The sequence below is a fragment of the Pristiophorus japonicus genome, chromosome 6, assembly GCF_044704955.1.
Source record: "Pristiophorus japonicus isolate sPriJap1 chromosome 6, sPriJap1.hap1, whole genome shotgun sequence".
Lineage (NCBI taxonomy): Eukaryota > Metazoa > Chordata > Chondrichthyes > Pristiophoridae > Pristiophorus > Pristiophorus japonicus.
In genome coordinates this window covers 247,925,736-247,948,153 of record NC_091982.1, presented here as the reverse complement: position 1 = coordinate 247,948,153, position 22,418 = coordinate 247,925,736, and the positions used below count along the sequence as shown (strand labels likewise).

The window sequence follows — 22,418 nt, the reverse complement described above, 5'->3', positions numbered from 1 at the left end:
CATAATATTACCCAGCATTACTTTCCACACAAAATTAACGCCGAGATTCAATAATACTGCCCGCCCATTTATTTTTGTCATAGAGACCACATTTGGTGAAACTAAATGCCCAGGAGATCGGCCACCGTCACTTTCACCACCTCGCACACATATCACCCACAATATCGCTTGCCCAAAAAAACGCAGAGAAAAAGTGGAACTGTTCGGAACTAAATGGTGTGGCTGCCATTTTTAAAATCGCAGGTTGTTTCATTCAAAAGGCTGCTTCAACTTCGGGGGAGTTTGCATTGACTCTGGAGTTCTTCTCAGGTGAAGTGACTATCTCAACAGACATATTTTCTGACTCTGGACTATTGGAGGTTTAATCTAGGTGTACTTTAGTGATGAAATTATTGCTTCTGATCAATCGTTATTATACTTTCATTGCAATGGGGCCAGCCATTTCTTAGCATGCATCGATTAATACGCAGATGCTGCAGAGTGCAGATGGCTCAATGTGTGATGCACATCATTATGTCCCCAATTTAAGATACGCAAGAATGAGGAGGAGGGCCAGACCATACACACCCCGCACGTACAGGGAAAAGAGGTCTTAACTCGATGCCTCCAACCACACCTGCCTTCGGAGACTGTGCTTCCACAAGGTGGTGATCAATGAAATATGTGAGCTCATTAGGCCACATATGCAGCCTCCATTAAGACATCAGTGTCGGTTGAGGTCAAGGTCACCGCAGCACTGTCTTTCTATGACCGGAGGCCTTGGGGTGGAATGGCTTCTGGAGCGTGGCGATGCAGGTTCCTCAAAGTCGGCGCTCTCATCTGTGGACAACAGACCCAGCGGATTGACGGGTGAGAATCGGAACTCCTCAGCATATGTAGGATCGTCCGGAGAATCAGGCCCCGCACCCCCACCTTCTGGCCTCTGCGGTCTTGCCTGGGGCCACGCTGCTGGCTGAGCTGCAAAACACAAATGAGGTTATTAGAAGTGAAGGGGGTGCTAGGGTGACAAGGTGAGTCCCGCGCTACACACAGCATATGCATGACAAACGCACCAGCGCTCTCAAAATCATCACATTTCATGACCATCAACACATTTGCATTGCAATGATTATCATTAGGCCAGCATTATTTCTATGGCAATTTTAGAAATCATCTATCATATATGATTGTTTGGATATGAGTGGGTGTGGCATCTATTGATTTATATCATGCAATGGTGTAAGCTTTACTCAAATCAGGGTCTGCAGATGCTTCTGTGGCTGTCCGGGTGTGCTTCCCCATGCGTGCGAGCACCTGCTCCTCCATCTCAGTGATGTCACTGGGGACTGGTGGTCCCCCATCCGTTCACCTCTGCACGGACCTCATAGTCGATAACTTCTTCTGTAAAAGGTGACAAGACGATATGGCATGAGATCATTGCGTGATATCATTGTTAGATACTGTCACAGAGACTGATACAACACATAACTGACAGATTTAATCATGCTTATTATGATAATTATCATTCTTTACCTAAAGACGTGCAGTGTAACTGCAGGATTTGAGTAAAACATTCCCGGTAAAAGTGGTAGACCTCACATCTGCTGATAGTCACTCATGACTGTTAAAAATCAAATTATATAAATACATAAGTACATGTAAATAAATGTAATACTTACTCTTGCGGATCCCACAAGGTCATTCCATCATTGCGGCACTGGTTGCCCTCGTGCACCTCTTTGGTTGCCGACGAGACCACCTCTGCGATCTCGGTCCTTATCTTCTGGTAGACCTTTGGGGTGGGCTTCCCAAGTCCTCCCTTTGTCAAATCACCCCAGCGTAACTCGACCTCCTGCAGGAGGGAGGCATTTGCCTCGTCCGAGAACCTCCTCGCTCTTTTGCGCCCTCCAATGTGCTCCTCTCCCACCTCACTGCTCTCTCCTGCATCAGTCTCCACAGCGTGCTGTGATGCCTCCTCCTTTCCCTCCATTATAGGCCAAATTCGGGCAAATAAGTGGCCGGTAACAGTTAATTTTTGTTTCCCTAAGTGCTGTGAAGCTTTAAAGTCTCCCTCCTTCCTCCCAAAGCAGCCACACCACACCCAGACATGCCTTCAGTCCCTCTCAGCTCCCTCGCTCTCTGTCTCCTCTTCTGCGCATGTCATGATGATCGCTGACCTCCTGAATCGCGGGGATCGAGCATTGCCATGCCGTTGCTAAGGACGGCAAAACTTTACGACAGAAGGTCAGCGAGATTTAACGCTACCTCCCATTTCATATCGCTTGCAGTAATGCCCAATTTTAAAACTGGAGACGAGGTGCTTTGAGAATGGGCGAGAAGCCAGCGATCTGAAAACCCATTTTTACCGCCCATACCGGAAATAATGCCCATTTTTGGGCGATAAGCACAAAAGTGTAATATCTAGCCCATCGACTATGTACAGCAGGCACCTCAAAGCACTCAGGCCAACATCCACAGCATCGAAGCACTGACCACGCTCGATCAGCGCTGTTGGATGGGCCACATCATCCGCATGCCCGATACGAGACTCCCAAAACAAGCACTCTACTCAGAGTTCCGACATGGCAAGCAGTCCCCAGGTGTGCAGAGGAAATGCTTCAAAGAAAACCTCAAAGCCTGCTTGAAAAAGTGCAACATGCCCACTGACACCTGGGAATCCCTGGCCCAAGACCACTCAAAGTGGAGGAGAACCATCCGGGAAGGCGCCGAACGCCTCGAGTTTCTTCGTGGGGAGCACATAGAAGCCAAGCGTAAACAGCAGAAGGAGCGCACGACAACTCAAGCACCCCACCCACGTCCCTCCAACCACCGTCTGCCCCACCTGTGACACAAACTGTAGGTCTCACATTGGACTCATCAGTCACCTGAGAACTCATTTTTAGTGTGGACGCTAATCATCCTCGACTCCGAGGGATTGCCTAAGAAGAAGGAGAAGATATATTTATAACCTGGATATACTGGACATAATTTCAATATTTGCAGATGATACGAAACTTGGAAATGTAGTAAACAGTGAGGACATCAGTATGACACAGACAGACTGGTGAAATGGGCAGATACATGGGAGGTGACATTTAATGCAGAGAAGTATCAAATGATTCATTTTTGAAGGAAGAACAGCAGAGGCAATGCAAACTAAATGGTAAAAGTTTAGAGGGGTGGAGGAACAGAGCAATCTGGGGGTGCACATACTCAAAGCTTTGATAGTGATGGGATAATTTGGAAATGCTGTTCAAAAGGCAATCAGGATCCTTGGCTTTATATAGGAAGTTATAATGGCTGCAATCTTCCCCAACTGGGTGGTCCGGGGCGGGCAGTGGCCGTGGCAGGTTACGCAACCCTGCTGCTGGCTTCATCCCACTCCACAGAATGAATTTATGTTAATAGGGCCTATTAAGCCCACCCTGCACGTTGCCCAACCGAATTAAATGGTGCTGGTCTGGTGTCTTCATTCATGATGCGTTTTCAGCTGGAATTTTAAAGGGGCCATGGCCACATTACTTTTGAAGGTTAATGTAACAGAGTGCTGTCAGTGCACTACTGCATTGGCGTGCTGCAAACACTAACAATGGCACAGAGGCAGAGGGTGGCACCAGGGTCTCTGATGCTTCTCTGTATACGCTCCATATGGAGACCAAAACAGCCTGTTTGGAGATTGCAGAGAAGGTCACCAGCAGGGATGTGGTTAGGAGGACCTGTGTGCAGTGCCGCAAGCGTTTCAATTACCTCACTATATCAGGAAACATGAGTACAAAGCCACACTCACCTTCATCCTGCTGTGTCTCTCATCGCATCCCCATCAATCTGCCTTCCCAACTCTACTCCTGCAAATCCTTACTCACACCTCCACCCAAACCTTTCTCTCTATTTACACGATCAGATCCCCCATCTCACTATCTACCCCTTACACTCACCTTCATCCTAATGCAATCACACCAACTAACAACACACAAGGAGGCTACTTGTACTTGGCAGCCCACTCCATCATAGTCTCCCTGTAAAGAACTAACCCATCCATTCCTTACACTCATTACATCACTCTCACTCAAACTTCTCTTCTTTCCCTCCTTACAGGAAAGAAGAGACCAAAATAAGGAGAGGAGGAGAACCAGCAGTGGCCCTCCATCATTGTCAAACCTTAAAATAATAGACAAGGCTGCTTTAGAAATATCTGGAGTCACTGAGCAGTTGGAGGTGGGAGACAGAGCGAGCGGAACAACTGAGCAACCTGATGACAGAATTACATGTCATAAAGTTACATGGCATACATCAGTCACTCATATGAAGATTGATTTCAGCATCCAGTGAATGGTCATCATGTGCATAATGGTATCTGTACTCAGTCTTCATATGACATATCTAACTCATCTCTTTACTCTTCCACAGATCCATCAAGAGGCGCTCTCCCTACTGTCAAGTGGTAAGCAGAAGACTAGTTAGCCTAACATCTGTCATTGGGAAAATGCTGGAGTCCATTATTAAGGAAGCAGTAGTAGGACATTGAATCATGCTTTTCCAAATCAAGCAGAGTTAGCATGGTTTTATGAAAAGGAAATCATGTTTGACAAATTTGTTGCAGTTTTTTGAGGATGTAACAAGCAGGGTGGATAAATGGATGGTTGAGTAGGAGGATACAATAAATCTGCAAAGAGATATAGATAGGCTAAGTGAGTCGGCAAACATTTGGCAGATGGAGTATAATGTGAGAAAATACCTGTATCACCAGAGGGTGCAACTGGTGGAGACCTAGAGGTCACCTGCACACTGCAGGTAACCAGGTATAAAAGGGAGCTCACCTTACTGTACACTCATTCAGGAGCTGCAATGAATGGACGAGGTTGGGCCTTTACTCATTGGAATTCAGAAGAATGAGAGGTGATCTTATCGAAACGTATAAGGTTATGAGGGGGCTTGACAAGGTGGATGCAGAGAGGATGTTTCCACTGATAGGGGAAACTAGAACTAGAAGGCATAATCTTAGAATAAGGGGCTGCCCATTTAAAACTGAGATGAGGAGAAATTTCTTCTCTTAGAGGGTTGTGAATCTGTGGAATTTGCTGCCTCAGAGAGCTGCGGAAGCTGGGACATTGAATAAATTTAAGACAGAAATAGACAACTTCTTAAATGATAAGGGCAGGGAAGTGGACCTGAGTCCATGATTGGATCAGCCATGATCGTGATGAATGGTGGAGCAGGCTTGAGGGGCCGTATGGGCTACTCGTGCTCCTATTTCTTATGTTCTTATGTTCTTATCCCTGGCCTCCCAGGCAGCAATGTGCTCAGGTGCTGTTGCCTTCTGTCCTGTGCAGATCAAGTGATTGCAGAGAAGTTTGGTGATGTTATTGGTGTTGCTGGTGCACCTGATGCTGCTGGTGTTGGGGTTGACCATTGTTTGATTCTGATTATCAAGGCGAGACAGTATAAATGGCACCCATGTTGATGGAATTGATAGCAGGTAGAGATCACAGACCCAAACTGTCAATGATGACAGAGGTTCTTCCAATGAGGTGAGACTGGAGGGAGACTTTGCTGGAAAGATTGCAGCTTGCAGAATCTGTACTGGGAATAGAGCAACAGCTTCTGCTTGTGGAAAGTGATCAGCTGTCAGGTGGGAGCTTTTATGTTACATTTTGTGCTGTCAAGTTATCAGCTGGAGCAATGGCCACTGAACTTACGCCTCAGGTTGATAGACATGGTTCCCGAGCAACGTGGTTCCCGTGGCCAACCAGAAAAAATTAAAATATCGGGGGAGAAAGGTTCTTAAGTGTCTGTAAATAAGGTTTTAATGATTTCAATTAGGTGGCTGGTCTCCGCTGGCCGGGTCGCTGTCGCAGTGGCAAACACGCCCGAGGGAGAGGCATGTTGGGTCAGGATGACAGCAGGTTCCCGACCTGCTCCAATTATTTTGAAATTTCTCACCCGACCCACTTCCATTCCCATCATCATGGACCCCAGAAAATTCTGACCTTAACCTGAACCTTTGTAACCTACTTTTTTAGCCTCAGCTGAACTATTGTGGTGAATTCTTGCACCACACTTTAGGACGGATGCCAAGGTTTTGGAGAGGGTGCAAAAGAGATTTACTAGAATGGTACAAGGGATGCTTGTAGTGCCCCTGCACCTTGCTACAAAATCACATGTGGCATGTACTGCAGACATAGTCACTACGTGACCTTAACCTTTATTCCCACGACCAAGAAGTGATGACCCTGCGTGGGACCTCCCTTTAAATACCTGAGTGCCCAGGTGAGTAGTGTCTCCCACAAGTTCACCCCCTGTGGTCAAGATGTGCATTTCTAGGATATGTGTACAGTGTGCAGTGGTTACATGAAGGTTACAGTTACATGAAGGTTACAGTTGCGTGATGGTTATATACATGACATCACCTCCCCCCCTCACATCTTTTTGTGTCAAAGGTCAAGTCTTTAAGGTGGTCGACGCTCTCTCATGGAGCGCCGCAGTTGGGGCTCTGGTGGCTGAGCCTTGGCATGCGTCTCTGTCACCTGAGGTGATTCTGGCCTGTCCGGGCTAGCCGCAGGGACTGTGCATGCTGGTGAATGTCCTTGTTGCTCGTCCACTGGCAGTGGTGTGGGTGACATCTCATGCTCTTCCTCAGGTTCCTCAGTGTCTATGCTGAACCTTTTCTTTACTTGGTCCAAATGTTTGCGGCATATCTGCCCATTGTTGAGTCTGACCACTATAACCCTATTCACCTCTTTGCTAATTACGGTGCCCTCAAGCCACTTGGGTCCCAAAGCATGGTTAAGAACAAATACCGGGTCATCCATTTCTTTGCAGCTCTCCCTTGAGTTTCGAACATGGCACTCGGTTTGAGACTGGTGCTTGCCCTCAACAATATCTGCCAGGGCTGGATGAATGAGGGACAGCCACGTTTTAAGCAGTGTTTCATGAGGAGTTCTGCTGGCAGGACTCCCGTGAGCGAATGCGGGTGGGATCCTCGCCCAATTGAAAGCCCGTTCTTGACAGTCCCCCCAAAACCATTCACAACTTTTGCACAGGAGCACGTGTAACTGCTCCAACAATGTGCTTAAGTTCGGCAGAAAGTTCCCGAAACAGTTCAAAAGTTCCAGGAATGATCGCAACTCCGATGTGTTGCTGGGCCTGGGCGTACGACGAATTGCCTCCGTTTTAGATTCGGTGGGCCGGATCCTGTCTGCGGCAACCCTCCTGCCCAAAAACTCAACCTCCGGGGCCAAAAACACACATTTGGCCTTTTTCAGCTGCAAGCCTACCCGGTCCAGTCGGCGTAGCACCTCCTCCAGGTTGTGGAGGTATTCCTCAGTGTCTCATCCAGTTATTAGGATGTCGTCTTGGAATACGATTGTTCCAGGAATGGATTTGAGCAAGCTTTCCATGTTCCTCTGTAAGATAGGAGACGCCGAACGAATGCAAAACGGACACCTGTTGTAGATAAATAACCCTTTGTGCGTTGTGATGGTGGTCAGAAACTTGGATTCTTCAGCCAGTTCCTGAGTCATGTAGGCCGAAGTGAGGTCCAACTTAGTGAACAGCTTGCCACCTGCCAGCGTGGCAAAAAGGTCCTCCACTCTCGGGAGTGGGTATTGGTTCTGCAGGGACACTCGGTTGATGGTGGCCTTGTAGTCGCACAAATCCTGACCGAGCCATCCGCTTTAAGGACAGGAACGATGGGGCTTGCCCAGTCACTGAATTCCACGGGCGAAATTATGCCCTCTCTGAGCAGCCTGTCCAATTCACTTTCAATTTTCTCATGCATCACATACGGCACCGCTCTGGCTTTGTGGTGCACTGGTCTGGCGTCCGGGGTGATGCGTATCACTACTTTGGTGCCCTTGTAAGTTCCGACACCGGGTTGAAACAGTGACCCGAATTTTTGTAGGACCTGTGAGCATGAACTTCGCTCCACAGATAAAATGGCGTGCACATCCCCCCATTTCCAGTTCATCTCGGCTAGCCAGCTCCTCCCCAAAAGCGCGGGGCCATTTCCCGGGACAATCCAGAGTGGCAGCCGGTTCTGTGATCCATTATGTGTTACCACCAAGTTTGCACTGCCTAGCACTGGGATGATCTCTGTGGTATACGTCCGTAGCTGCATGTCAATGCATTCTAGTTTTGGCCTGCTAGCTCTGTGTGGCCATAGTCTCTCAAATTGTTGGATGCTCATAAGTGACTGGCTGGCTCCTGTGTCCAGCTCCATGTGCACCGGGATGCCATTCAATAAGACTTTCATCATCATTGGTGGTGTTTTGGTGTATGAGCTGTGGACATTAGCCACATGAACCCGCTGAACCTCAGCATCCATGGTTTTGCCCCAAGCATCATCCTGCATTGCAGACCCCTCGTCTGGTTCCTCTGTCTCATGGATTAGCCTCGCTACAGCCTTTCTGCACATTCTGGCCAAATGTCCACTGACATTACAATTCCTACAGATAAATTGCTGGAACCTGCAGCTTTTCGCAGTATGTCTACCCCTGCATCTCCAGCATGAGCTGAGATTGATGTTAACAAAAGGACTGTTACCAGACATTCCTCTCTGATTATCCCTTTGGTTGTTTCTAAGCACTCTGATGGTGGGTGTTAATGGTCCCATCATGGGACGCATTGTTCCTCGTGATGGCATAGAATTGACAGTCCCCTTTCCATTGTCCCTGTTGCAGGCCCACCCTAGAGTCTGTTGCTGCCTGGGCAGTTTCAAAATGCCCTTGCCTGCCTGCGGGGTCCTGAGCCGCGTTCACCATGTTAACTCCCTGGTCCATCGCCACATTGGAACCAGAACTGCACGTGTAAATTAGCTTGGTCTCCTCTTCCCCTGCCATGAAGGTCTGAGCTATCAACTCATCGAACTCTTTCTAATGTCAAGTCCTTGGTCTCTATGAGCTTCCTGAAAATCCCGGCATGACTAATGCCCTCAATGAAGAAATCCCTTAACATCTCCCCCCTGCAGGCGTCTGTGAACTTACAGAGGCTGGCCAAGCGCCGCAGGTCTGCAACGAAGTCCGAGATGTTTTGTCCCTCCCGATGTCAGTGTGTATAGAACCGGTGCCGGCCATATGTACGCTACTCGCCAGTTTGAGATGCTCACTGATCAGCTGGCTGAGCTCTTCAAAGGACTTGTCTGCCTGCTTCTGGGGTGTGAGCAGGTCTTTCATCAGCGCATATGTCTTTGGTCCGCAGCTAGTCAGTAGATGCGCCCTCCGCTTGTCAGCCACTGCCGCTTCCAGCCAGTTCTCCGTGACAAAGCTCTGCTGGAGTCTCTCCACGAAATCATCCCAGTCCTCACCCACATAGTAACGTTCCTCTATACGTCCGGTGGTCATCCTCGTGGTTCGGTGATTCCCGTTTCTCATCACCAAATGTGGTGTCCCTGCACCTTGCTACAAAATCACACGAGGCATGTACTGCAGACACAGTCACTACGTGACCTTAACCTTTATTCCCAGGACCAAGAAGTGATGACCCTGCGTGGGACCTCCCTTTAAATACCTGAGTGCCCAGGTGAGGAGTGTCTCCCACAAGTTCACCCCCTGTGGTCAAGGTGTGCATTTCTAGGATATATGTACAGTGTGCAGTGGTTACATGAAGGTTACAGTTACATGAAGGTTACAGTTGTGTGATGGTTACATACATGACAATGCTGGTTCAATTATGTGGAGAGACACCAGATGAACTGGGATTGTTCTCCGTAGTGCAGTGAAGGTTATGCGGGTGGAGCTAACTTTCTTTGCTGATATCGCCCAGCATTCCAGTTCTTTGTTTTTTTTCCTGGCTGCCTCACATTGTTTAGACATGATAAGCCACAGGCAAAAGGAATGTTTGAATTGCCTTATTCCCCGATAATATCACACCCACTGAGCACACTTGTCTCCTTCATGCTGTGATTATTTGCATGAACACGTTTGTGGCCTTCTTCGCATGCACACGGTATACTGGAGGCGCGCATGTGCAGCACCGAACAGTGGCCCGCACTGTGCACCGAGGGAGAGAATCTGAGGGGGGGAGGGGGCGGGGGAGATCAGATAGAGAGGAGATCGGAGAAACAGAGAGAGAGGAGATCAGAGAGAGAGAAAGAGAGGATCTCGGAGAGAGAGGAGATTGGAAGGAAGAGAGAGAGAGGAGATCAGTGGGGAGAGAGGAAATCAGAGGGAGAATGGAGGGGAAAAAGAGGATATCTAAGGGAGGAGAAGGGATCGGAGTGGAGAGAAGTTTGGAGAGAGAGGAGATAGGAGGGGAGAGAGAGTGGAAATCGGAGGGGGGAGAGAGAGGAGTTCGGAGAGAGAGGACTTCGGAGGGGTGAGAGCAGATCGGAGGGGAGAGAGCGGATCGGAAGGGAGAGAGAGGATCGAAGGAGGAGAGGAAAGGAGCTCAGCGGGAAAAGAGGTCAGGAACTGGCGGGGGCGGTCAGGAGCATGGCGAGCACAGTGGGGATGGGAGAAGAACATGATCCAGGTCCAAAGGTTAGGGATTGAGAGCGAGAACGTGATCCAGATGGAAAGACGGATTACATTTTTCCAACCCCACCCTACCCCATTTACACCCAAACCACCTTCTTTCTCCCTCTCCTCCCCCGAGATCGGCTTGATTTCTCAGAAAGCGCAGTCCGTGTGCGGCAAGTAACGTGATTGGAATGGATGAAGTCAGGAAGCCGTTACACTATCACTATTCACTTCATACCGAATACTTCATACCCAATAAACCTGTTAACAATCGGTGACCCACACACAATGCCCCAGCTACGCGATGGGAGGTCGTCAGGAACCCCGGGCGGGGGTCGGTGAGAAAAAGTTAAGGACCCGGAAGGTGGGTGCGACGGTCAGGAACCCGGGAGGTGGGTGGATGAGACGGTCAGGAACCCGGGAAGTGGGTGAGTGAGATGGTCAGGAACCCGGGAAGTGGGTGGGTGAGATGGTCAGGAACCCGGGGTCGGTGGGGGGTGGGAGGAAGGTCAGGAACTTGGACGGAGGAGAAGGTCATGAATCCGAACAATGCATTTAGCTGACTAATTTGAGTTCACATTTCTCCCCCACTTCTTTCCCCTGTGAGTGTAACTGTCGAGGAAACGATATTTGTCCTTTTCCCAGAGCTTACCAGTGTTCAATTATTATCCTAACGTGACTTTTAGCGCATCCGAAATATTCCTTTTGTCTCTCTCATTAGTTGCTTTTATAGTAAGGGAGGAATATTTTGGTCGTGTTTTGCATTTGCTGCTGTATTCCTTTCCCCTCCTCACTTGGCACACACGCAAACATTTTTTGACATATTTATTTTCTTTGTTCAATGTTCGATCTCATTCTTCACTCTAAGGTTTGTAAATATTTTCCCTCCTAATATTTAAATGTTCTTGTCCATCCATTTGGCAGCATTGTTATTTACATTGGCCTTGCTGAAATCATGGACCCCTTCTACATCTCCCACATAATTTCCTCATTAATTCGTGTTATTCTGCATTCTTATTTTTGGCTTCCGGCTTAATTGTAAAAATGATCCAAGCACTGATCACTTAGAAACTGACACATGGGATGTGGTGGAGCATTTCATAATCACAAAGGCATTTGTATTCGCTCAGGATATTGATTAATCTCCCGGAGGCAGTCACAATAGTTTCCTATTTGTTTTTCGACGTTTGAAATCCGGTGCTCGAGCAATTTATGTTTACAGACTATATAAAGAGCATAAACAGAATTGTTAACGTGTTGCAAGATTACCAGTAACAGTTATCCTCACATTCTCCAGTTTTGACAAAAGGTCATCTACTTCCTCGCCACAGATGCTGTCTGACCTGCTGAGATTTCCAGCATTTTGTGTTTTTAATCCTTAATTCTGCGATGTTTCAGTTTATGTTGGGATTGCTTCTGTTGGTGGTTTTTGCATGGGGTTCAGATGAGCGAACCTGCAAACTTCGGGAAAGATTCGATCTACCCAATATATCTAAGGATGGGGACATCGTGCTAGGAGGGTTGTTTGCCGTGCACTCGAACAGGTTTGAGCAGATCGATGAATTTACAAAAGCACCAGAAGAAACGATATGTAGAAGGTTAGTTCAGTTCTGCTGTGACCGTTCGTAGTTCCGCCGAAGTGTAACTAATAGCCCTGTTTGAGTTTATGCTCATCTGTGTATTCCATTCCGAGTGATATTTTGCTAAATATGTTTCCTTTATATTTGTGTTCAGGGAGGCAATTTGCAACCGCTATAAATTGCTAAATCATTGAACATGCATCTAATCGCAGACTTTGGTCTCTACCAAGCAGCTGGAACTGCACAAAAATGTGGGCGAGACCAAAATGACGGGCCATTACTGTAAGATAGTCACTAATAAATCCAATAGGGAATTCTGGTCAAAACTCTTTACCCAGAGAGTGGATTTGCTGACACAAGGAGTGGTTGAGGCGAATAGTATAGATGCATTTAAGGGAAAGCTAGATAATCACATGAGGGAGAAATGAATAGAAGGATATTCTGATACGATAAATGAAGAGGGTTGTGAGGAGGCATGTGTGAAGCTGAAAGACTGCCAGGGACTAGTTGTGCCGTGGGCATGTTACCGCACTGTGCAGTCTATGTCAGTATATGTACCATTCGCCCTGTAACATTATTACTGTCACTGAATATTTTCTATAGTCTCTAAATATGAATAGAAACTTTCAAAAGGCAATTGGAAATGCACTTGAAGAGGAGTAATTTGCAGGTTTATGGGGAAAAAGCTGTGGTGTGGGATTGGATTGTACAGCTCTTTGCAAGTACTCACAGAAGCACGATGGGCCGAAAGGCCTCCGACTGAGCCGTAAGATTCTATGATTTTATTCTATTATTCTACTATCATGGTTACTAAGATGAAAACCACGAGCAATAGTAATCGTTCACAGCAGTGTAATAGAGGCACTGGAGAGGGTGCAGAGAATATTTACAAGGATAATACCAGAAATTCGAGGGTGTACCTATCAGGAAAGGATGAACAGGATGGGTCTCTTTTTGCTTGAGGGGTGACCTTATAGAGGTCTTTAAAATTATGAAAGGTTTTGACAGAGTGGATACAGGGAGAATGTTTCCACTTGTGGGGAAGAGCATAACTAGAGGCCATCAATATAAAATAGTCGCCAAGAAATGAAAAAGGGAATTTAGAAGAAATGTATTTACCCAGAGAGTGGTGAGAATGTGGAACTAGCTAGTGGTTTAGGCAAATAGTATCGATGCATTTAAGCGGTGGCTAGATAAGGATTTGAGGGAGAAGAGAATAGAGGGTTATGCTGATAGATTTAGATGAGGAAAGAGAGGAGGAGGCTTGAGTGGAGCATAAACGCCGGCATGGACTGGTTGGGCCAAATGGCCTGTTTCTGTGCCGTATTTGCTATGTAATCCTATGTAAAACAATGTAAGTAATATTTAATGTGTATACTTGTGAAGTAAATATATTAATAACATTCGTGATTACATTTTGGTGAAATGCCCCAGCAGACCCTTTATGTCGGTTTATATGTGGTCAGTGAATAACCAAGTAATATTTTGCATTTACCCATAATAATAATCATCATCACCATCACATTGTCGTAATAATCGTGTAATCACTTAATTCATGCTGGCCCTGAATTTGCGGTATGATGGCGGACGAGCAGGATAATTGTTGCGATAGTCTGCGGACAGGCTGCGAACATTTTCCGCAATCCTTGTTTTTGATGGTTTTAAATTAACTAAAAGCAGTCGCAGAAATCTAATTTTTACTTCAGTTATTTGTCTGAAAACACCAACGGGAAAACAAGTCCATTTATGTTTTCTACACACAAGACATTGCGGGCGGAAGCTTCCCGCAAGGGCGGATGCCTCCGATCTGAAAAATGTCTACAAATTACCTGGTGGTCTGGGAGGTTCGGAGGCTTGTGGTTCTGGGCCTCTACCCGAAGGCCTGCATAGAGGTCTATGTATCCCACTGGCGCAAGCATTTCGCACGTGCCCCTGGGATCACGTGGGCCGGCCCAATCAATCAAAGTAGGGGTATTCCGATTCCTACTTGTGATGAGTTCGTATATACGGAATCACCATGAGTATGAATGGGAATACCCCAAAAACACAAAACACTTAAAATAAATTTAAAAAGCACATCACATATTTAAAATTAATCAAAATTGAATTTAATATTTAAAACCAAAATTTAATTTTTTGAAAAATAAATTTACATATTTTAAAATGTCTAAAAATAAACACGTTATTTAACATGATTTAAAATGTTTAAATTATTGGAGCAAATGTCTTGTTCTGTCCTTTAAAAGACTTGCGCTAATAAAAGCACGCCTATTTTTATCAGTCGTAAGAATTTCATGGGCATTAGCACGTCAGAAGCTGGGCAAATAGCCCAACTCTCCACCCGGGAGGCCCTTTACCTTCGGATGTGATGGATCTGTCAAGAAGATTCCTCGCAGACCACAAGTTGCAGGTTTAGATGCATGCGGGTCGTATGCCTAAACCCAAAACTTGAGGGGGCCCTACGGGTGTGCGTGCAACTTGTAGCCACCCATATGGAACGTGAGTCCAGGGCCATTAATTGCACACTATTAAAACGGGTATGCAGATAGGCCAGTCAACTTAACGTGGGTGATAGGAAAAATAATGAAATCCCTATTAAAGGAGAGATTAGAAGAATATCTAGAAACTAAAAATATATAACAAATAGCATGCATTTCAAAAGGGAAAGTCTTGCTTGACCACCCTAATTGATTTTTTGAAGAGGTAACAGAGAGAGAGTAGACAAGGGTAATACAGTAGATGTAATTAATCTACATTTTCAAAAGGCCTTCGATAAAGTAGTACATAATGGAGTGATGAACAAGGTCAAAGAATGTAGAGTCAGGGGACAAGTTTCAGAATTGATAGCTAGCTGGCGTCAAGACCGAATGAAGAGAGTAGGTGTAACGGGTAGCTATTCAGAGTGGCAGAAGGTGGAATGTGTTCCACAAGGATCAGTGTTGGGACCACTGACCTCTGTTGTTCACAATTTATATTAACGATTTAGAATCAAAAACTCAATTTTTTGATTCCAAAATTACACATAATTCCAAATACACAATTTGGATGACACCAAATTGCGGGGGTGTGGGGCAGCCAATCCTGAGGGGGACTGCAACAAATTATAAGAAAGCATTAATCAACTTGCAGAATAGGCATATCATTTCAAATGAAATTTAACACAGATAAATGTGAGGTATTACATTTTGGTAAGAAAAATAAGGAGGTCACATATTACTTAGAAAATAAGAATCTAAACGGGGTAGAGGATCAAAGGGATTTAGGAGTACAAATACACAAATCACTAAAAATATCGACACAGGTTAACAAGGCCATAAAAAAACAAACCAAGCACTAGGATTTATTTTTAGAGGGATAGAATGGAAAAGTTGTGAAGTAATGCTAAATCTGTATTGCACCCTAGTTAGACCATGTTTGGAGCGTACAATTCTGGTTGCTATATTATAAAAAAGATATAGAGGCACTGGAGAGGCAGCAGAGAAGATTTACAAGAATGATACCAGAAATGCAAGCGTACACCCATCAAGAAAGGATGAATAGGTTGGGTCTATATAAGGGGTGATCGAATCGAGGTCTTTAAAATCGTGAAAGGTTTTGGTAGAGTAGATGCAATGTTTCCACTTGTGGGGAAGAACAAAACTAGTGGCCATCAATATAAGATAGTCACCAAGAAGTCAAATAGGGAATTTAGAAGAAACTTCTTTACAGTAACTGTACAGCTTTCTGAACCAAAAAGAATTTTTGCCAACATTGTTTTCGTAAAACAAAGTAAAATTAGATGATATATTGTTCCGGAACAGTTTTAGCAACTTAGTGCTTCCTATGGAGTAATTTGCACGGCCCATAGCAATTACCTAGCTTTAAAATGGCATTGTATACTTTACTGTTCTTTAGTTTGCAAATCTGTCAAGGTGTTAAGGCGTGTAGAGGAAAACTGAAGGACATTCTCTAAACATCAACTGCGTTTGTTCCGCAGTTTTGATTTATGGTCGTTTCGCTATGCGCAAGCCATGATTTTTGCAGTAGAGGAAATAAACAAGGATGAGACACTTCTCCCGAACATTACACTGGGCTACAGGATTCACGATGACTGCGCGTCATCCAGGATTGCAACAAAAGTCGCTCTGGCTCTGGTTAATGGGCAGGAAGAGACATATGTGGGTCACATCTGTAACGGGATTCCCAATGTCCCTGGTATTATTGGTGCCGATGGATCCTCACAGTCGATAGCAGTGGCAAGCACAATCGGACCTTTTAGCGTACCAATGGTAAGCTTCGGTTAACTTATTGCGGTTACTCTCATATAAATGGAACAAAACAATGAATGGCTAGATACATATTGTTATTTGTATATTTAGCTGTCAGTGATAGCATTCTTCCCGCTGAGTCATACGGTTGTGTGTTCAATTCCCTCACCAGAGACTTGGGCACAGAATCTAGGTTGACTGCTGAGGGAGTGTTGCAATATCGGAGGTGCCATCTTTCCGATTAGCTAAACTGATATCTGCCCCCCTGAGGTGGACTTAAGAGTGCACATGACACTATTAGAAGAGGAGCTGAGGAGTTCACCCCATTGTCTTGGCCAAAATGTTTTTCTCAACCAGCATCAAGAAAATAGAATATCTGATGATTATCACATTGCTGTTGGTGGGAGCATGCTGTGCACAAATTGGCTGTTGGATTTCCTACATTACAACAGTGACTACACTTCAAAACAACTTCATTGACTGTAAAGTGCGTCGGCATGTCCCGAGTTCATGGAAGTCCCAATATGAATGCAATGTCTTTGTTCTCTGTATCTTTATGTTGCTTTTTTGAAGTTACTAACGAGTAAACGTGTTTTGGTTGTATCGATAAATGTGCTTTTAGGGTCACTTTTACTCTTTCCGATTCCAGTGAATTTAGAATATTTGAAAGTGTGCAATATGCTTATTTCACCCTCATGCCAATGAACTGCTTCAATTTTACTTCCTGTTTGATTCAATGCAGGTTAGTTACTTTTCCACGTGTGTCTGTCTCAGCAATAGGAACCAATATCCAACCTTTTATAGAACAATACCAAGTGACTACCATCAATCCAAGGCTTTGGTGCAACTTGTGAAGAGATTTGAATGGACTTGGATTGGAACCATTCACAGCAACAATGATTATGGCAATTCGGGAATGAAAGCTTTTCTCGAAGCCGCGGTGAATTTCGGTATTTGCATGGCCTTCTCCGAATCGTTTTACAGAACCGATCCTGCAGAAAAGATTACGAAACTTGTACAAATGATAAAAGCGTCGACTACAAAAGTTGTGGTGGCTTTTGCGCCATCGAGGGAAATGCGAATTTTGTTTGCGGAGATTTTACGACAAAACCTGACTGGAATACAGTGGATAGGAAGTGAAGGTTGGATCACAGCGGATATTATTGCTCCAGATAAAAGATCGAGGTTCCTCACCGGGGCAATCGGAACTGCGGTGCGAGCGGTGGAAGTTCCAGGTCTGCAAGAATTCCTGCTCAGGGTCCATCCTTCTGTGTTTCCCGGTAACAGTTTAGTAAGGGAGTTTTGGGAAACTACGTTCAGATGCGCTCTAATATTAGATAATAACAGAAGCCAAGTAGGTTCATCTTCTCGGCTCCCTCAATGCATCGGAAATGAAACCTTGAATGAAATATACAATGTCTATACTGACCTATCGATGGACGGAAGTTCCTACAATGTATACAAAGCGGTCTATACTTTCGCACACTCGCTGCACAACATGTTTTCCTGTGAAAATGGCAAAGGACCATTTATAAATAATACCTGTGCACATGTTTCAAACTTTCACCCGTGGCAGGTAGGGAATATCCCCATTTAATTTCATTCATTGTAATAGTAAAGTTGGCCAATGCAAAATAAAGATTGAAATAACGTTTAGGAAATATTTATCGAACGGTATCACCTTCAAGTATAAAAAGTTCTGTTTACAAGTAAAGTCCCTAAAGAACTCTGTCCCATTATTTTCCACAGCTTCTCCATTACATGAAGTCCGTATATTTCACAACAAAAACTGGTGAGAAGGTGCAGTTTGATGATAATGGCAATCCAGCAGCAGGGTACGACTTTGTGAACTGGCAAATGAATACAAACGGTGCTGTTGAAGTAAAGATAGTTGGACATTATAATGGCTCAGCACCTTCGGGGAAAGAACTGGTGCTGAATCCGAAGCACATTGTCTGGAAAGGTGGTGAGCTGGAGGTATGTCTATCAATTGAAATTGGCCGTAATTTTACTGTATTTCAAAGTTGTTAGTGTCTAATCATTATCATTTGGAATATTCCCAGAAAACCGTGAGCTGGGTCTAGTCTACAGCTAGTTATAAAGGGTTTTACTAAGCGGATAGGTCATGCAGGAATTTAGCTAGATTTAGACAAGGGGAGGGGTAATTTTGAGGCAGTGTGTATTTGCAAGACCAAATTTCTGACTGGTCCCCTTGCATGACAAGGTACACCCAGCAGTTTGTCTGGACCGTGTCATTGGATCCTGGCTGCCTGAGTAATCAAGTACTTTGCAGTGTGTAATTTGATCCATTAATTCTGACTGCCAGGCTCCAGACGGAACTCACAGTACTGCTTTCAAAGATAAGAGCAGACAGGGCTACCCTCGAAACTTAGGACCTTCTCCTCCTGAATTCCTGACCTTCCCCTCCAACAGCAAGTTCCTGACCTCCCCCAGTTCTGGACTTTCTCCCCGCCCCACCACCCCCCTCACCTACCGAGCTCCTGACCTCCTCTGTCCTCCCTCTTCGATCTCTTCTTCTCCCCCTTCGAAACTCTCTCGCCTTCCCGCCCCATCCGACCCCCTGACCTTCTCCGCATGGAGCTGAGGGCAATGTGGCGTGCAGGCCGCAGCCGCCGGACTGTATGGTGGTAACCGGATGGAGTGCACATGCGCAGTAACAAATGGGCGCAGGAGCGCAGAGTCAAAGGTGCGTTGCAATCACACCCTAATTTTAATCCAACTCCCCGGGCTGGAAAAGCACGGGATCGGGTGGTGCTTTACTCCCCGGCCAATACTACTCACCCTGCTCTTCAATGCAGAGTAAAATTTGGCGTTGGTGCAAAACCAGCATTTCACCCGTTTATCGGCGTCCCGACCGCCGGGCAAGGTTACAATTGCCTTCGGCCGCAGGGAGTGATTTGGGTCTGATAATCGTCCAAAGCATCGTGATGAAATTCCACATAAGAGACTAGTTATTGAAATTAAGACGCAGTATATTACAGATGAATTGGTAACATGGTAGAAAAATGGCTGAAACATAGGAAACAGAGTAGGAGTAACTATGTCTTTTTCCTGTTTGACAACACAGAGTTAGCCGTGTAGTCCCATGTGCATAGAGGCCACAGTTTCCCTCTGAAGCACACGTTGTTCCTCATTATTGTTGGAGAACAAGAAAAACTAGACTTGGAGAGTGCAGATGGCAAAAGTCATGGGATTATGACCCAGAAATTCCTCTGGGGGTCTTCCCGTGGGCAATTGCCTCCTCGCTGGATATTGAATTTGCGATCGGAAGCTTCCTGCGGGCGGATGCCTCCGACCGATTTTTTTTAAGCCTTGGTGGTCCCGGAGGAACTAAATAATGCTAAAATCGACTGTGGTTGATAATGAAGAAGAAAGCTGCGGACTGCAGGACTATATCAATTAACTGGTCACGTGGGAAGGACAGTGGCAAATGGAATTCAACCCTGAGAAGTGTGAGGTAATACATTTGGGGAGGGCTAACAAGGCAAGGGAATATACATTAAATTATAGGACACTGAAAAGTGTAGAGGAACAAAGGGACCTTGGAGTGCATATCCACAGATACCTGAAGGTAGCAGATCAGGCAAATAAGGTAGTTAAGAAGGCATATGGAATAATTGCCTTTATTAGTGGAGGCATAGAATACAAAAGCAAGGAGGTTATGCTTGAACTGTATATAACACCGGTTAGGCCGCAGCTGGAGTACTATGTGCAGTACTGGTCAGTACATTACAGGAAAGATGTGATTGCACTGGAAAGGGTGCAGAACAGATTTACAAGAATGTTGCCTGGACTGGAGAATTTTGGCTATGAGGAAAGATTGGAAATGCTGGATCTGTTTTCTTTGGAACAGAGAAGGTTGAGGGGAGACCTTATTGATGTGTATAAAATTATGAGGGGCCTAGATAGAGTGGATAGGAAGGATCTATTTCCCCTAGCAGAGCGGCCAACAACCAGGGGGCATAGATTTAAAGTAATTGGTAAGAGATTTGGAGGGGATTTGAAGGGAAATTTCTTCAACCAGAGGAAGGTGGGGATCTGGAACCCACTGCCTGAAAGGGTGGTAGAGGCAGAAACACTCACCACATTTAAAACGTGCTTGGATGTGCACTTGAAGTGCCGTAATCTGCAGGGTTACGGACCCAGAGCTGAAAAGTGGGATTCGGCTGGATAGTTCGGTGGACGTAGACACGATGGGCCGAAATGGCCTCCTTCGATGCTGTAAATTTCTATGATTCAGTGAATGTATACTTGCTGTCCAAGGTCTCCATTTGCAGTTCAGTATAGCTGCTCACACATTTCAGGAACGTAAGCGCAACCTGAGATCACATAGGCGTAAACCACCAATGAACATGGAGTATTCTCATTGAAAATAATTGAAGCTCCGTATCTATCAACATCAGAAGGTAAATAATCTATTGTTTCCTTCCTTGAAGATTCCCCGTGCAGTATGCTCTGAAAGTTGTTCTCCTGGAACAAGGAAAAATGTGAGGAAAGGACAACCTGTTTGTTGCTTTGACTGCACTCCCTGTGCGGATGGGGAGATCAGTAACACTACAGGTGAGTCGAAATACAGATTTTATTTTAAAATGTGTGTTTTGGCAAGTATACTCAGAGATATCAAAAACTGAATGTCCTAACTCGATAATGTTCTCCTTTTCCCTTAGACTCCACAGACTGCATCAAATGTCCTGTCCTATACTGGTCCAATGAGCGGAAAGATCAATGCATACCAAAGAATATAGAATATCTGGCTTTCACAGAAGTCCTGGGAATTGTATTGGTGACTCTTGCATTGTTTGGACTGTGCATTACTATAAGTATTACTGTTCTATTCTTTATATATCGAGAGACACCGCTAGTCAAAGCTAACAATTCCGAGCTGAGCTTCCTCCTTCTTTTAGCATTAGCAGCCTGCTTTTTGTGCTCAGTTACATTCATTGGCAAACCATCGGACTGGTCTTGTATGTTACGACGCACAGCATTCGGTGTTACATTTGTACTGTGTATTTCCTGCGTTTTGGTGAAAACCATCCTCGTGCTGATGGCATTTAAGGCAACACATCCCAGCAACAGCAGGATGAAATGGTTTGGTCAAAAACAGCAGCGTGTAAGTGTTTTCCTCCTAACATCCATTCAGGGTTTAATATGCGCCCTTTGGCTGATCACTGCGCCCCCATTTCCCATGAGAAACACAAACTATTACAGGGAGATTATTATTTTAGAATGCGATATGGGTTCTTCTGCAGCGTTCTATTCGGTATCAGGTTATATTGCTTTGGTATCGTGTCTCTGTTTTATCTTGGCCTTTCTCGCCCGGAAGCTGCCAGATAATTTCAACGAGGCCAAATGTATAACTTTCAGCATGCTTATCTTTTGTGCTGTTTGGATAACTTTTATTCCAGCTTCTGTGAGTTCACCTGGGAAATACACTGTAGCGGTAGAAGTGTTTGCGATTCTGGCCTCCTGCTTCGGATTGCTGCTCTGCATATTTGCTCCTAAATGTTACATTATCATGATAACTCCAGAGAAAAATACAAAGAAATTCCTAATGGGGAAAGGGATTGACAAGTAGGTTTGAAGAACGATAAGACGTCTTGGTCTGAATATTTGCTGGCACATAATTTTGTACTTCGAATGTAGCAATGAGCTCAAATCCTACAATTTGATTCATTTATCATGCTCAAGTATATGTTTTAACGTGATTCATCTGTTCTACCATATTGTGCTGGAAACATCGACTTTAAAGTTTGGAATAAAAATTCAACACATTAATAAACATATTGGACTCTTTTGTATATGTAGACACTCTGTCCACGAGACAGGAGTATGGCACTTGAACTGTACAGACTGTAGTCCTTTATTGCAGCTCCTAGATTGAGGACACCAAGAGGTGAGCTCCCTTTTATACTGGATTACCTGCAGTGTACAGGTGACCCTTAGATCTCCAGCAGCAGCACCCTCTGATGTACAGGTAAATCATATACAGGGTGAAGGTATATTCAGGTCTAGTGTTACAGTACATCATCACATCATTGGCATGCATACATAACAACCTCCAACGTAATTTTTGAACTTTAATTCAGTTCCGCATTTAAGTATTTCACATCCACGCATTTAACATTGATGGCACGGTA

General features: G+C 45.1%; 1 protein-coding gene across 3 annotated transcripts; it reads left to right on the top strand.

Moving 5' to 3' along the window:
* Positions 1-4,315: 4,315 nt before the first annotated feature.
* Positions 4,316-22,060, top strand: LOC139265445 (extracellular calcium-sensing receptor-like). 3 transcript variants are annotated; one of them, XM_070882456.1, is made up of 6 exons: positions 4,316-4,420; positions 15,990-16,281; positions 17,003-17,836; positions 18,010-18,237; positions 20,718-20,841; positions 20,949-22,060. In XM_070882456.1, exons 2-6 carry the CDS (start codon positions 16,024-16,026, stop codon positions 21,854-21,856), a joined length of 2,352 nt encoding a protein of 783 aa, XP_070738557.1. In that variant the 5' UTR covers positions 4,316-4,420; positions 15,990-16,023; the 3' UTR covers positions 21,857-22,060. The 3 variants fall into 3 exon arrangements, with proteins under 3 accessions (XP_070738557.1, XP_070738554.1, XP_070738555.1); XM_070882453.1 differs by lacking the exon at positions 4,316-4,420 and adding an exon at positions 11,806-12,031; XM_070882454.1 differs by lacking the exon at positions 4,316-4,420 and adding an exon at positions 12,215-12,295.
* The last annotated feature ends 358 nt before the right edge of the window (positions 22,061-22,418 follow it).

Coding starts and splice junctions, on each gene's coding strand:
- LOC139265445 (XM_070882453.1), top strand. CDS start 11,823: ATGTTTCAGTTTATGTTGGGATTGCTTCTGTTGGTGGTTTTTGCATGG. Junction 17,837..18,009: donor CAAACTTTCACCCGTGGCAG/GTAGGGAATATC, acceptor TATTTTCCACAG/CTTCTCCATTACATGAAGTC. Junction 20,842..20,948: donor GGAGATCAGTAACACTACAG/GTGAGTCGAAAT, acceptor CTTTTCCCTTAG/ACTCCACAGACTGCATCAAA.